This window comes from Myotis nattereri (assembly GCF_964212035.1).
Source record: "Myotis nattereri genome assembly, chromosome: 10".
In the NCBI taxonomy this organism is placed as follows: domain Eukaryota; kingdom Metazoa; phylum Chordata; class Mammalia; order Chiroptera; family Vespertilionidae; genus Myotis; species Myotis nattereri.
The window spans coordinates 64,655,215-64,669,330 of record NC_138085.1 but is presented as its reverse complement, the minus strand read 5'-3'; the positions used below and the strand labels follow the sequence as shown (position 1 = coordinate 64,669,330).

At 33.4% G+C, this 14,116-nt stretch overlaps 1 protein-coding gene across 2 annotated transcripts in view; it reads right to left on the bottom strand.

Annotated features, from left to right (window-relative positions):
• Positions 1-14,116, bottom strand: part of SOS1 (SOS Ras/Rac guanine nucleotide exchange factor 1) — a gene marked incomplete at its 5' end in the record, with an annotated part of 114,481 nt that overhangs the window by 53,013 nt on the left and 47,352 nt on the right. For both annotated transcript variants that reach the window (XM_081100765.1, XM_081100766.1), the window contains 3 exons: positions 7,144-7,287; positions 11,864-12,073; positions 13,831-13,995. In XM_081100765.1, the coding sequence (XP_080956891.1) occupies positions 7,144-7,287; positions 11,864-12,073; positions 13,831-13,995 (519 nt within the window). The remainder of the gene's footprint in view (positions 1-7,143; positions 7,288-11,863; positions 12,074-13,830; positions 13,996-14,116) is intronic.

Sequence of the window (14,116 nt, the reverse complement as noted above, 5' to 3'; positions counted from 1 at the left end):
CAAAAGGAAAAGACCAAAAAAAAAATGACGTTTATGTATTAATTAGCCTTAATGTTATCAGATTCTTTTTTTAAGGAAAGACTGAATAATAACAACACAAGATCAGGAATCAGAAGACTTCAGTTCTGTTCTTTGCGAAATGCAATATAGTATACAAAATTCCAAGTCATCTGAATTCTTGAGCTGGCTCCTAGTTCATTTCCCAATTTCAATACTTTCAATTGTTTTCCCACTAAAAATTTCTATAGTAATATAACACTGGAAATTACAGTCCAGCTCATTGTAGATTTTACTGGAATGGAGAGTTTCAATAATAACAACAGAAAGGAGTCAGGTATGAATTAAGTCGATGGGAGAGAGAAAAAAATGTGATCAGATGCTTCTAAATTGTGTATCTTGAACTCTAGACATCATCTACAGCAGATAATGTTTGCCCTCTTCCCCTTTCAATACACTTTATTTAGAAAATTTTTATAAGAACTATATACATAAAGAAAAGCTACACAGTGTAGTGGCTTACAAGCATGTCTTTAGAGTCATAGAGTTCCAATTTTTATTGCACTACTTTTTAGCTGTGTGAACTTTGACAAACTACTTCCTCTCTCTAAGCCAGCTTCCTCATTGGAAAATGTAGGTAATACCTACTTCAAGGGGTTGTTTTAAGAATTAAATATCATATGCAAATGCTTACAATTGGGTATGCATGTAATAAGCACTAAACAAACAGTACCTATTATTATCATTCTAAAGTAGCTAATATTAAGAGAGAAAAAAATTGAAAACTAACTGGGAATACAAGCTCTAATCACATAGGTTTATTCTTAAGGATAAATTTATAGAATGGCAAGCACTTCTAAGGACCCATGTGTAAATTAATAGATGACTTTATGATTAGTTTTCTGGTTTAAATGCAAAACTTACAAAATTCATAAATATTTTAATAATATACATAACTATGTATTATCTGTTAGAACAGTGGTTCTCAACCTTCCTAATGCCGCAACCCTTTAATATAGTTCCTCATGTTGTGGTGACCCCCAATTTCATTGTTACAAATTGAACATAATTAAAGCATAGTGATTAATCACAAAAACAATATGTAATTATATATGTGTTTTCCGATGGTCTTAGGCGACCCCTGTGAAAGGGTCGTTCAACCCCCAAAGGGGTCACAACCCACAGGTTGAGAACGGCTGTGTTAGAATATTCTAAATGTACAGAAAAGTACAGAGAACAACCTAACATTCCTATCTTCACCATCTAGCTCAGAAAAGCAGTATTTTATAATACTGCAGATTAAAAATACCCAAAACACTATAGGTATAACTGATCTCTTGGATTACATAAAATTGTACCATTTTACATTCCCACCAGCAAGTATAAGGGTTCCAATTTCTCTACATCCTCACCAACACTTATTTTCCTTTAAAAAAAAAATTATAGCCATCTTAATGAGTGTGAATTGGTACTTTATAATGGTTTTGTTTTGCATTTCACTAATGACTAATGATGTTAAGCATATTTTCATGTGCTTATTGCTATTGCATATTTTCTTTGGATAAATTCCTACTGAAATCCTTTGCCCATTTTAAAGTTGGGATGTCTTTTTATAAGAGTTCTTTATATACACTGAATACTAGATCTTTATAGATACATAATTTGTAAACATTTTTTCCCATTTTGTGTGCTATCTTTTCCCTCTTGATGGTGTCCTTTGAAGTACAAACATTTTAAGTCCAAATTACTTATTTTTTCTTGTGCAGCTCATGGGTTTGGTGTCATAGACCTAAGAATCCTTTGCCAAGGCCAAAGTCATGAAGACTTAGCCATGCTTTCTTCCAAGAGCTTCATAATTTTAGCTCCTACTTTAGGACTTGGATCTATTTTGAGGTTATGTTTGCATATGGTGTAAGGTAAAGATTTCAACCTCACTCTTTCGTGTTCCTCATAACTTTAGAGTATCATTTTTTGAACAGAAGTTTTAAATTTTCTTTAAAATATATTTTTTGATTAATTTCAGAAAGGAAGGGAGAGGGAGAGAGAATCATTGATAGGATGCCTCCTGCATGGCCCCTACTGTGAATCGAGACCACAACTCAGGCATGTGCCCCTGATTGGAATTGAACCTGGGACCCTTCAGTCCCCAGGCCAATGCTCTATCCACTGAGACAAACTGGCTAAGGCAGAAGTTATTTATTTATTTATTTTATTCTTTATTGTTTAAAGTATTACATGAGTCTCCTTTTTTCCCCCATTGACCTCTCCCGCACCACCCCCTCCCCCAAGCATAAGCCCCCTCACCCTTCTACTGTCTGTGTTCATTGGTTTTGCTCACATGCATGCAAACAAGTCCTTTGGTTGATCTCTTACCCCCTCACCCCCCGGCCTTCCCTCATAGGTTGTACAGTCTGTTCGATGCTTCTATGTCTCTGGTTCTATTTTTGTTCATCCGTTTATATTATTGTTCATTATATTCCACAAATGAGTGAGATCACGTGATATTTATCTTTCTCTGACTGGCTTATTTCGTTTAGAATAATGCTCTCTAGTTCTATCCATGCTGTTGCAAATGGTAAGAATTCCTTCTTTTTTACAGCAGCGTAAAATTCCATTGTGTAGATGTACCACAGTTTTTTAATCCACTCGTCTGCTGATGGGCACTTAGGCTATTTCCAAATCTTAGCTATTATAAATTGTGCTGCTATGAACATAGGGGTACATATATCCTTTCTGATTGGTGTTTCTGCTTTCTTGGGATACATTTCAAGAAGTGGGATGACTGGGTCAAATGGGAGTTCCATTTTTAATTTTTTGAGGAATCGCCATACTGTTCTCCACAATGGCTGTACCAGTTTGCATTCCCACCAGCAGTGCAAGAGGGTTCCTTTTTCTCCGCATCCTCTCCAGCACTTGTTGTTTGTTGATGTATTGATGATAGCCATCCTGACAGGTGTGAAATGGTACTTCATTGTTGTTTTGATTTGAATCTCTCGACTTTGAGCATGTTTTCACATGTCTTTTGGCCTTCCGTATGTCCTCTTTTGAAAAGTGTCTATTTAGGTCCTTTGCCCATTTTTTGATTGGATTGTTTATCTTCCTTTTGTTAAGTTGTATGAGTTCCCTGTAAATTTTGGAGATTAAACCCTTATCGGAGATAACATTGGCAGATATGTTCTCCCATGCAGTGGGTTTTGTTGTTGTTTTGTTGATGCTTTCTTTTGCTGTGCAGAAGCCTTTTACTTTGATGTAGTCCTATTTGTTTATTTTCTCCTTAGTTTTTCCATTGCCCTTGGAGCTGTATCGGTAAAGATATTGCTACGACATATGTCTGATATTTTGCTGCCTATGGAGTCTTCTAAGATTTTTATGGTTTCCTGTCTTACGTTTAAGTCCTTTGTCCATTTTGAATTTATTTTTGTGTAAGGTGTAAGTTGGCAGAAGTTTTAAACTTTTAAATCTCTTCTTTAATGGTTTTCACTTTCTATGTGAAAGAAACCCTTCCAATGTCAACATCATAAATATGTTCTATATTTTCTTCTGAACTTCTAAAGTTTTGTTTTTCATTTTTAGATTTTAAATCTATTGATAACTTTTTGTGTATGACATGAACTAAGTAAGAATTTTGTTTGTCTCTATATGGACAACTATAATTCTCCGCCTGCCCCCCATTTGTTCATTGTAACCTATAGGCAGTATTTCTATTTTTTTGGTAATTCTCCTAAATGTTTTCAATATAAAATATAGTTTGTTATCTTTAATTTTGCTAAATTTCAAAGAGAGTTTAAAGTTGTTCAATTTTTCTGTCTTTCTAAATACAAGCCCACTTTACACACTGTATAATTTATTACTGGTGCTTAGAAGTTTAGTTTAACCTTTCCTTTTAAACACACACACACACAAAAGTTTGGTTTTTAAAATATTCAGAAGTTTATCAAAATTACCAACACATTTCTCAACTTTAGTTCTTGTATTCCTTGACTGCCCTAAGTAGAACTTTCCTTCTTGCTGAAGAGCATCGTTCAATACTTCTTATAATGAGGGCCTAGGAGTAGGAAACTCTTTTGGTCAATGTCTGCTGTTTTTGTTTTTATTTTTAAATTCTTTATTGTTTAAAGTATCACATGAGTCTCCTTCCCCCCACCCCATTGACCTCTCCCCCGTGTCTGTTTTCATTTGTTTCTCACTTTTTTCCCCCTCTGAATTGCTTGTTAAATTGAGGTATAATTTACATAAAGTCCACAGTTTGATGAATTTTTATATGTTTATGCAATCATCTGTATAATCAACACTCAGATAAGAAAAACTTATCTACAACAACTGCTATTCCCAAAGATCTGTTTATATAAAGAACTTCCTACAAATGCAATTATAGTATTTTGAGTCTTATTTTGTGCAACATTGTTGCCTTTAAAAAAACAGTTCATTCTTTTATTATTACCCTATAGCATTTCACTGTGTGAATATATCACAGATTATCCATTATGAATAAACCTATTACAAACATTGTTGAACATGCCTTTGGTAAATACAGGCATTCTTTTCTTTTTCTATACGCCCAGGAGTGAAACTGCTGGACCATAGAGTACATTGTATTCTTAGCTTCAGTAGATTATGTTAAACAGTTTTCCAAAGTAACTGCAGAATTTACCCCCGCTCCACCAGCCATGTAGAGTTCCAACTGTTCCATGGCTTTAAATTGCATTTCTTTGGTAATGATGTTGAGCACCTTTTGTTCTTTTAGGAAGTACTTGTTCAGGTCTTTTGTCAGGTCTTTTATCTATTTCTGCAAAAACCTAAGTTGCCTATCTTTTAGTTATTGATTTGTAGGAGTTTTTTACATACTCTGGATACGAGTCTTTCATTGGCTATAGATATTACGATATTGTCTCCCAGTCTATTGCTTGCCTTTTCACTCTTTTAATTTTGTCTATTGATGAACAGGTGTTCTTACATTTAATGTAGTCAGGTTTATCAATCTTTTCTTTTATGGTTAGTGTTTTTGTATCCTGTTTAAAAAATCTTTGCCTATCCCAAGGTCATGAAAATCTCATTTGCTTTTGCTAGCTTTACTATTTTAATCTTTGTGCTCACTCTTTTTTAAATTTTATTTTTCAATTACAGTTTACATTCAATATTATTTGTATTAATTTCAGGTGTATAGCATAGTGGTTAGACAATCATATACTTTACAAACTGGTCTCCCAATATTTCAAGTTACCATTTGACACCAAACATAGTTATGTACTAATTCTTGAATAAAGGTTTAGTTGGGCAGAAAACACTATTTTCCCTTAGTATTTTGAAGATATCACACAACTGATTGCTAAAAACCTCCTTGTTAAAACCTCCTCTCATTCTCAGTGTAGTTTCCCTTTTGCTTCTCACAGTTCATAACATATTCTATTTTTCACTACAATGCTTTTGACTGTGGTTTTTAAAAAATTTATCCTGTCCAATATTTGGAATTCATTTTTAATCTGGGAACTTGTATCTTCATTTCTGGAAAATTTTCAGTTTTTATCTCTTCAAATTTGTCTGAAATACCTATTAGATGTATATTGAAGCCTTTCAATGTACCCTTAATTACTCTTAACTAGCCTTTTATATTCTTATCTTGGTCTCTGTGTGTCACATTCTTAGTGAATTCCTAAATTCATTAATTTCATCCTTGAACTAGATCTGGTAAACATTATACTACACTAAGAGTTTTTATTGCATTGCATGTATATTCAATTCCCAATATCTTTTCATACCTACTTGTTCTTGTTTCCTTCCTGCCTGTTTTGTTTCACAATGTCTTTTTTATACATGGATCATATGCTTTTATTTATCTAGTTGAACATCCTAAACTTCCTTTAAATTCTTTGTAATCTATTGTACAAAATTAAATTAATCTGGAATGAATTCATTTTATAATTGTTGATTTTGTTAGATATCACTCCAAGCATTTGACTTTGTCTTGTAGTTTAGAATTTTGTATTATAGACTTCTTAGGGGGGAGGCTTTAAATTTTTGGTTTCCTTTTTTCTCTCCCATTCTTATATGATCACTCATTCAGATCAGAATCTGCTCTTAAAATGACGTTTCAAAAAGGTCTCAGGCTCTGTAATCATATTGGCTGATTATTGTGGGATACTCTGTTAGGTTTTAAAGTACATTTGTTATAAAGTAGTGTTTCTGTCTCCTCACCTCAGGTCCACAACTTTCTATAAATCCTTATAAGCATCAGGTTGGCAGATTTCCCCAGTATCTTATTACAACCAGGGCCTCAAAGCAAGAAGCCTTGCCCACTTCCATGGAACACATTTAGTCCTTATTATTCTTAAGAGCTCAACACCCAGCTATCAGAGCTCACTCCTTGAATGTCTATTCCATTTCTAATCTTGTTTTTGCCTAAAATTTTGAATTTTTTGTTTTATAACGCTGTGTTATAATAAAATGTATAGATTTTAAAGTGAGAACAAAGCAAGAGCTAGAAATCTCAGAATGAATATCAATGCTAACTTATTAGGACTAACATATATTTCAGCATTTGAAATATCCAAGGAGACTAATCATTTTTCTAAACCCATGATATCTGAATCATTTCACCACTCCTACTCTAAATAATAATGTGTGATTGTCATATATTGAATAGCTTACTGTGTGGAGATGGTTAGCTAAATATTTTAGGTAGGTTATTTCATTTGTCACAAAAACCCAGAGTTCTATTATTATCCTTGTTTTACAAATATAGATATAGAGGTTTAGAGATGTGAAATAAATTGCCTATGGTTACATAAAGCTAGTAAGTAGCAGAGTTTAGATGGAACACAATATAGAGGCCAAATTCTATGGCCTCTTCACTGATAGGGCCTTCATCAACTTTTCTTATCCTTGCTGTGGTAAGATAGACAATTGAGTGTCAGCTGTAAATGCCTCCCCGCTATGGGATCTGAGTTTTTTTAATGAACAAGAGACTACTTTTTCTGGGTTCCATAAGAGAAACAAATGTTAACAATGACCCTCGGAGGGGGCAATAAAGCAGAGTAGACAGCAATTAATATCTATGACCCTAACTGGAAACAATAATTAAGATTCCAATTTCAATGCAAAGCAGGACTTTTATGCAGTTTTGTTTTGATGTATAATTTAAGTACTTACCTCTGCTAAGTCTTCAAAACAGCTTCCTACTAGTGGATGGGGACTGCCTTCATCCGTCATTTCTACAGTATCTTCTATATGGCCCAGTAACTTTACACTAAGTTCATGTATATCTACTATACGACTAAATATATTTTCTACATCCTGTTGGGAAGAAAATAACACTCAGTTAGGTTGTATAATAAAAAACAAGTTTTGAGCCAATAAATCATTTTAAAATCACAAAATTTAAACATGGTATATACAGTGAGAAATTTTAACAACTTACAAATGTAAGTAAAAGGTAATGCAAGAATTCCTTTTGCAAGAATGTACAATTTGCAAATGCATTTCATTTCTCTAGGTCAGTAGTTCTCAAACATTTTGGTCTCAGAATACATTTACATTCTTAAAAATTACTAAATACTCCAAAGGGCCTTTGTTTATAATTATACCTATTAATATTTACTATATTAGAAATTAAAACTACAGAAATCTAAAAACATTTAAAAATAACAATAAATAACATTTTTATGAAAACTATATTTTTCCAATACAAACAAAAAATTTACCTGAGAAGAATGGCATTATGTTTTTGCAAATCTCTAACATCTAGCCTAATAGATGATGATTGAATTTACATATATATTTTCCACATTCAATCTGTTGTGGTACACTGTTTTGTTTAAAGCATATGGAGAATATCTTGCTTTACACAGATATGTAGTAGGAAAAAAAGGAGTATTTTAACAGTTTATTCAAATAATTATGGATATCCTTTTCTTTTTCTGTATAGTTTCTTTGAGATGTAAGTTATATACCATAAAATTCACCCTTTTAAAAGGATACTTCAACAGTTTTCATATATTCACAGAGCTGTTCAATCATCCCCATTACCAATTCCAAAACATCTTCATCACCCCCAGAAGAAAGCTTGTATCCATTAGCAGCACTCTACAGGCTTTTCTTCCTCCCAGTTAATGGCAATCCTAATCTACTTTCTGTCTCTATGGATTTGCCTGTTCTGGACATTTCATATGAATGGAATAAATATCATTTTATGATATTACACAAAATTCAATAAATAGTAGTTTCTTAAAGTTAGTTTCGATGTGGAATCTGAAACCATATCAATTCTGTACTGTTACATTAAAATTCATTGGCCCATTTTGAACTCTGAATGGATCTTTTACCCATGTGTCATTCTGTAGCATTATGAATTTGGTCACTTGGAAAATATGAGTCCATTGAGTTCTGCAGATTTTCCAAACATTAACATATTTTCACTATACAATATTAAAAGACCAAATCCATTAGCATTATTACAGATCATGGGAGTGGATACAAATTTTCCAAAACTCTAATTAGCTAGAAAGTTCAAATTTTATCACTGTCAACAAACACTGCCAGTTATTTTCCTTGAAGTAACAGGTATGCTTTATTCATTTTTTTTCTCCCCACTTGATTCATTTTTGGAAATGTCTGCCAGATATGCGTCTGAATAACCATAGTTTGTCAATAACTCTTCCATAAAAGTTGTGTTTCATGAAAAAGGCAGCTAATTCAGTTTGCAACTCAAACAGTGCTTTTTCCTCAAGACAACCACCATACTTTGGTATATAGCAGAAGTGCTTTATTCCAGCTTCCTATCTGCCTCAACTCTTCTCTAACTTGGGCTTTCTTGAGGCATGTCCATAGGCTCTTGTTCTACTAGTAATGACAAAGAATCTATATGAATCCATGTAGCACCCTTTTACTTCACTTATCATTCTACACTTCTATTATCTTATATTACAAATAGATAGGCATATAAGAATACTCAATATAACACTCTGTAACTTCCATAAGATTTTCTGTAGGATAGATTCCTGGATAAAGACTTCTGTTATCGGGTTTGTATTTAAAATATCTATGGATATTTTCTTTAAGAGTCCACTAGTTTACCTTTCCATCAGTAGTGTATGGGAGTAACAGTTTTGCCAAACTCTTACAACACTGAATATTATCAAGCTTAATTTTTAGAAAATTGCTTAGATAATTGAAAAACAAGTACTAATTTGCATTTATTCAATTACTGTTTTTGTATTTGATTAACTTTATCAGTGACTATACTTTTTTGTCAAATCAACTTTGAGGCATGATACATATCCAGTAAGATATACCTATTTAAATTTACTTCCTGATGAGATTTTGTTCTTCACTAGAACTATAACCATAATCAAGATACAAAACACTTTCATTACCATAGGGAAGTTTCCTTGTGCCCCACCCCCTTTAATCACTACTACTCCCCCAAGAAATCAGTGATCTCCTTTCTGTCACTATAGACTACAACTGTCTTCCTAGAATACTGAACAAATAGAATTATAAGTAGTCTTTTGTATTTGTATACCCATTCACTTATTGATGGATATTTGAGTTGTTTCCAGTTTGAGACTATTATAAATAAGCTGCTCTGAACATTCATGAACAAGTTTTGTATGGACATGTTTTAATTTCATCTGAGTAAAGACGTAGGAATGGAATTTCTAGGTAGAATGGCTAGTTTATGTCTAATGTGATACAAAACTGCCAAACTCTTTTCCTAAGTATTTACACTGGATTACATTCTCACAAGCAATGTGGGAATTTTATATTCTCATATGCAGTTGCTCCACATTCTTTTCCACATTTGGTATTGGCAGTCTTAATTTTAGCCTTTCTAATGAGTGTATAGTAGTATCTCATTGTGGTCTTAATTTGCATTTCCTTGATGACTACTGAGGATGAGCATTTTTTGATATCCTTTTTGGTCATTGGTCTATCTTCTTTTATAAAGTGTTCAATATTTTTGCCCACTTAAAAATATCAGGCTATTTTTTAAATTATTAAATTGTAAAAGTGTTTTATATTCTGGATACAAGTCCTTTGTTAGATATATGTATTTCAAATAGGTTTTACCAATCTGTGGCTTACCTTTTTATTTTTCAGACAATGTATTTGGAAAAGAAAAAGTTTTGTTTTTTTTTAAAATATATTTTATTGATTTTTGACAGAGAGGAAGGGAGAGAGATAGAGAGTTAGAAACATCGATGAGAGAGAAACATCGATCAGCTGCCTCCTGCACATCTCCCACTGGGGATGTGCCCGCAACCCAGGTACATGCCCTTGACCGGAATCGAACCTGGGACCTTTCAGTCTGCAGGCCGACGCTCTATCCACTGAGCCAAACCGGTTTCGGCAAGAAAAAGTTTTTAATTTTAACAAAGTCCAAAATTCATTTTTAATTTTATAGTTCTTGACTTTTGTATCCTAAGAAATCTTACATTTTTTAAACAGCTTTATTAAAATATAATTTATATACCATACATTTAGACAATTCAATGGTTTTTACTATATATAGATTTGTACAACTCATAATTTACTCCTTTGTTTTTTAATGTTTACTCATTGCCATAACTTGAGCCTCAGTCTCAGCCTCTGTAGTGAGCACACTGCTTCTTCATCAGTCATCAACAGCAATGTGGCTACAGTTCTAGGAATTACTAAAATGAAACTCTAGGCAATCTCAACTGTTCTCACTCAGCATTCCCTAGGACTCTATGAGATTGGTTTGATTATTATTGTAAGATCAGTAACCTATTCTCTAATTTTTAATGTTATTGGTTCCCTCCTTTGTGCTCTTCTCCAAAATACTGTTGTTATACTTCTATTAGTGGCCCAGTGCACGAATTCGTGCACATTGAAAGGAAATTAATTAGAAGGTGGCTGGCGGGGTGGGACTGGGTGAGATGGGCCGGACAAGTCCTAGAGCCAATCTCCCACGGTCCCTCCCCAGCTGGCCACCCCTGGGGTGGCATTGTGGCTCAAAAGGTGTTTACAGAGTGAGTGGGGGTCCCTCCGGCAGGTGGGGTCCCTCGGCCTGGCCTGCAGGGATTAGCTAAAACTGGCTCTCTGACATCCCCCGAGGGGTCTCAGAGTGCAAGAGGTCACTCTGCAAAGTTGCTGTCGTACAGGGTATGGAACACAAACACAAGTGTGCAGTAAACCAGAATCAGGGCAACAGTGCCCCACCAACAACATAACCCACAGCTGAAGGTGGAATCGTAAGGCCTGTGAGGAATCGGGTTCCCTCCTCTCTGGTTTCAGGGTGTGTCACCTGAGAACTGCCGCTGCCAACTCACTACAGCTCAGGAGCCCCTGTGCTGAGCATCTGCCCTCTGGTGGTCAGTGAGCGTTATAGTGACCAGTTAGATGAAGGAAGGGACACTTAGCATATCAGCCTTTTATATATATACATTAGGGTAATTACCACATTGTATTGCAATTTAATTTTAAGTTTATATTCTCTGTCTTAACTAGATTAAACTTGAGGGAAGAATTTTTTCCTTATTCATCTTTGAATCCTCATTGCTAAGTATGGCACTTAATATATGCAGCACTGATAAAGTGCTGGTTGAATGACTCAAATGTGTTAAATTAAACAAACAAAAAAATATCTGCTTAAATAAGAGGTTTTTTCTTTGAAGTACATTAAAGATTCTGTGAATTCATTTCTACTTATATAATCAGTTTAGTTTTCAATTTATAATGTTAAATTTATTGACATGGTTGTAACAACTTTGTGATCATAGTCACTGTGAATTAAATCCCACAACTTAAAAATGTTTGACAAGTTAGCAATCATGAACTATAAAAATTCAAATTTCATTGGTCATGTAAAATTAACAACACATGCAATGATATACATAATGATACTTACATTAGCTGAAAACAATTTTGAATTGGAGACAAAGGGCTCTCTAAAAACTTTTATAATTAAGTTCAGTTCCCTTATGTATTGCCGAATTTCTGCCATAAATGCCTTTACCAAATCATAGTAAGTCTGTTCCCCTGAGGTGGAAGGTTCTTCATCAGTTAAAGATAATATATTTATATCTTCCACATCTTGATGAAACATATCCATCAACACCTACATAGTCAAAGAGATTTTTAAAAGCATAATAAAATATGAATCTATAGTCAAATTTGAAGTTAAACAGTCTAAATGATTCCTTAAAGACAGTTCTTAAATGACAAAAAGCAAACACAATTATCTTTTCTTGGAAAAACTGCTACTACCTCAACTCAGTTTCTCTAATACAGAATTTAACATCTGGTATCACAAACTGACTCCCCCAGGTTTTCTAGCAATACTAGTTTCTGTCTGTCTCTCTTGTTAACCTATTATTTTTAATTTGTTCTCAAATCCTATCTTGGACTTCTCTCTGACTTAGTTTTCTTGTTTCATATACTTGCCATCACCACTTCATTTCAGGGCCTCACCACCTCATTTTTCTTTTTTATATATTTTTATTGATTTCAGAGAGGAAGGAGAGGGAGAGAGAGACAGAAACATCAATGATGAGAGAGAACCACTGATGGGCTGCCTCCTGCACGGCCCCTCCCGGGGATTGAGCCCGCAACCCAGGCATATGCCCTCGACCAGAATTGAACCCGGGACACTTCAGTTTGCAGGCTGACACTCTATCCACTGAGCCAAACTGGCTAGGGCTCACCACCTCATATTCAAATAATTCTTATAGCCTTCTTTGCCTACATTTGTTGGATATTGATCAAAATAAGTCCTGTTTTTTCTAAGAAGTCTACCATTATAACTCTTGCTGAACCTCATCTTTCCCCTTCCATGAACTTCTACATCATTATCCCCATAATACAATAAAATACCATCTTCTTTGGGTGACTTTCTGCTTGTTTCACAAATATAAATATCAACTCTGAAACCTTGTTTTATACTTCTCTTGCATCTCCTCCCTGTATGAGCACGTAGGATATACTCAAAAATATTTGTATGGTTCATTTAAAAGTATAAAATATTTTATGTTAATTAAAAAGTAAATACTTTAAAACCAAATATTTATTCATTTAAAAATAAAAAAACTTTTGAAATCCTTCATCAGATCAGGTGAATTTTACTCTATACATTCACATTCTAAAAAAACAAATAAACACTAAAATAAAATTAAATGGATTTAGTAATCAGAAATAATATTCCAAGTCAATAACAATATAGTGAGAAAAAAATGGAATGAAATGCTTCATCAGAAAATATTTTCTTTTCCACAAAGTCATTTTTATAAAATGAAAATTCTGAGGTAGTATAGTGCAATGACTAAGAACTTTAGAGTGAGATCTGGAGTTCAAGTCTAGGCTTTGAAACTTCTTGAAATATTCTGGACCAAATTCTTTATGATCTTCAGTATCCATTTTATACAAGATAAGAGCATCTATTGTATAACAGTATAATAAGGACTAAATGAGATGAATCACATATATGCTTAACTTTAAAAAATGTTTGCTCTTATTAGAGTAAAATCATACAAATAGTATCTAAAGAAAGCTAGGTATTAAAATAAAACTCTTAAGAGTTTAGTATTTTCACATTTTCAAAAATCTTCTAATCCAAATAAAATTTTAAGATATCACTAGTAAGAGGTTATTATTAACTTGACTTGAAGCAAAGCATAAAAGAAAAACTGTATGACATGTTTAAACACATTTTAATACTATACATAATACTCTATTTTCTTAAAGTGATATCTTCAGTACTTGCCATTAGATTACTTTAAATATACCTTAACACAAGATATACAATTTTATTCTGACTAAATAGCATTCAGTAAGTCACATAAATATTTAAGAACAAAACATAGAAGATCAGTATCCTACCTTATCAGCACACATTGCTACTTTTATATCTTGTTTTGTAATTTCATAATGCTGTATATTTCGTACATAATTCCCCACCAGCTTTAAAATGTCTGCAGAAATGTATTCTAATACTGCTACTATGTAAACAGAAACCTGGTGGTCAATTTTATAACCTAGGACCTCCTGAAAAATTAAAAGAAAAGCATGTTTAAAAATCATATACTATAACTTTGATACTGATTTAAAACATGCATACAATTTAGCTTACCTTTTATAAGGCCTGTGATTATCAACAGCATTTAAT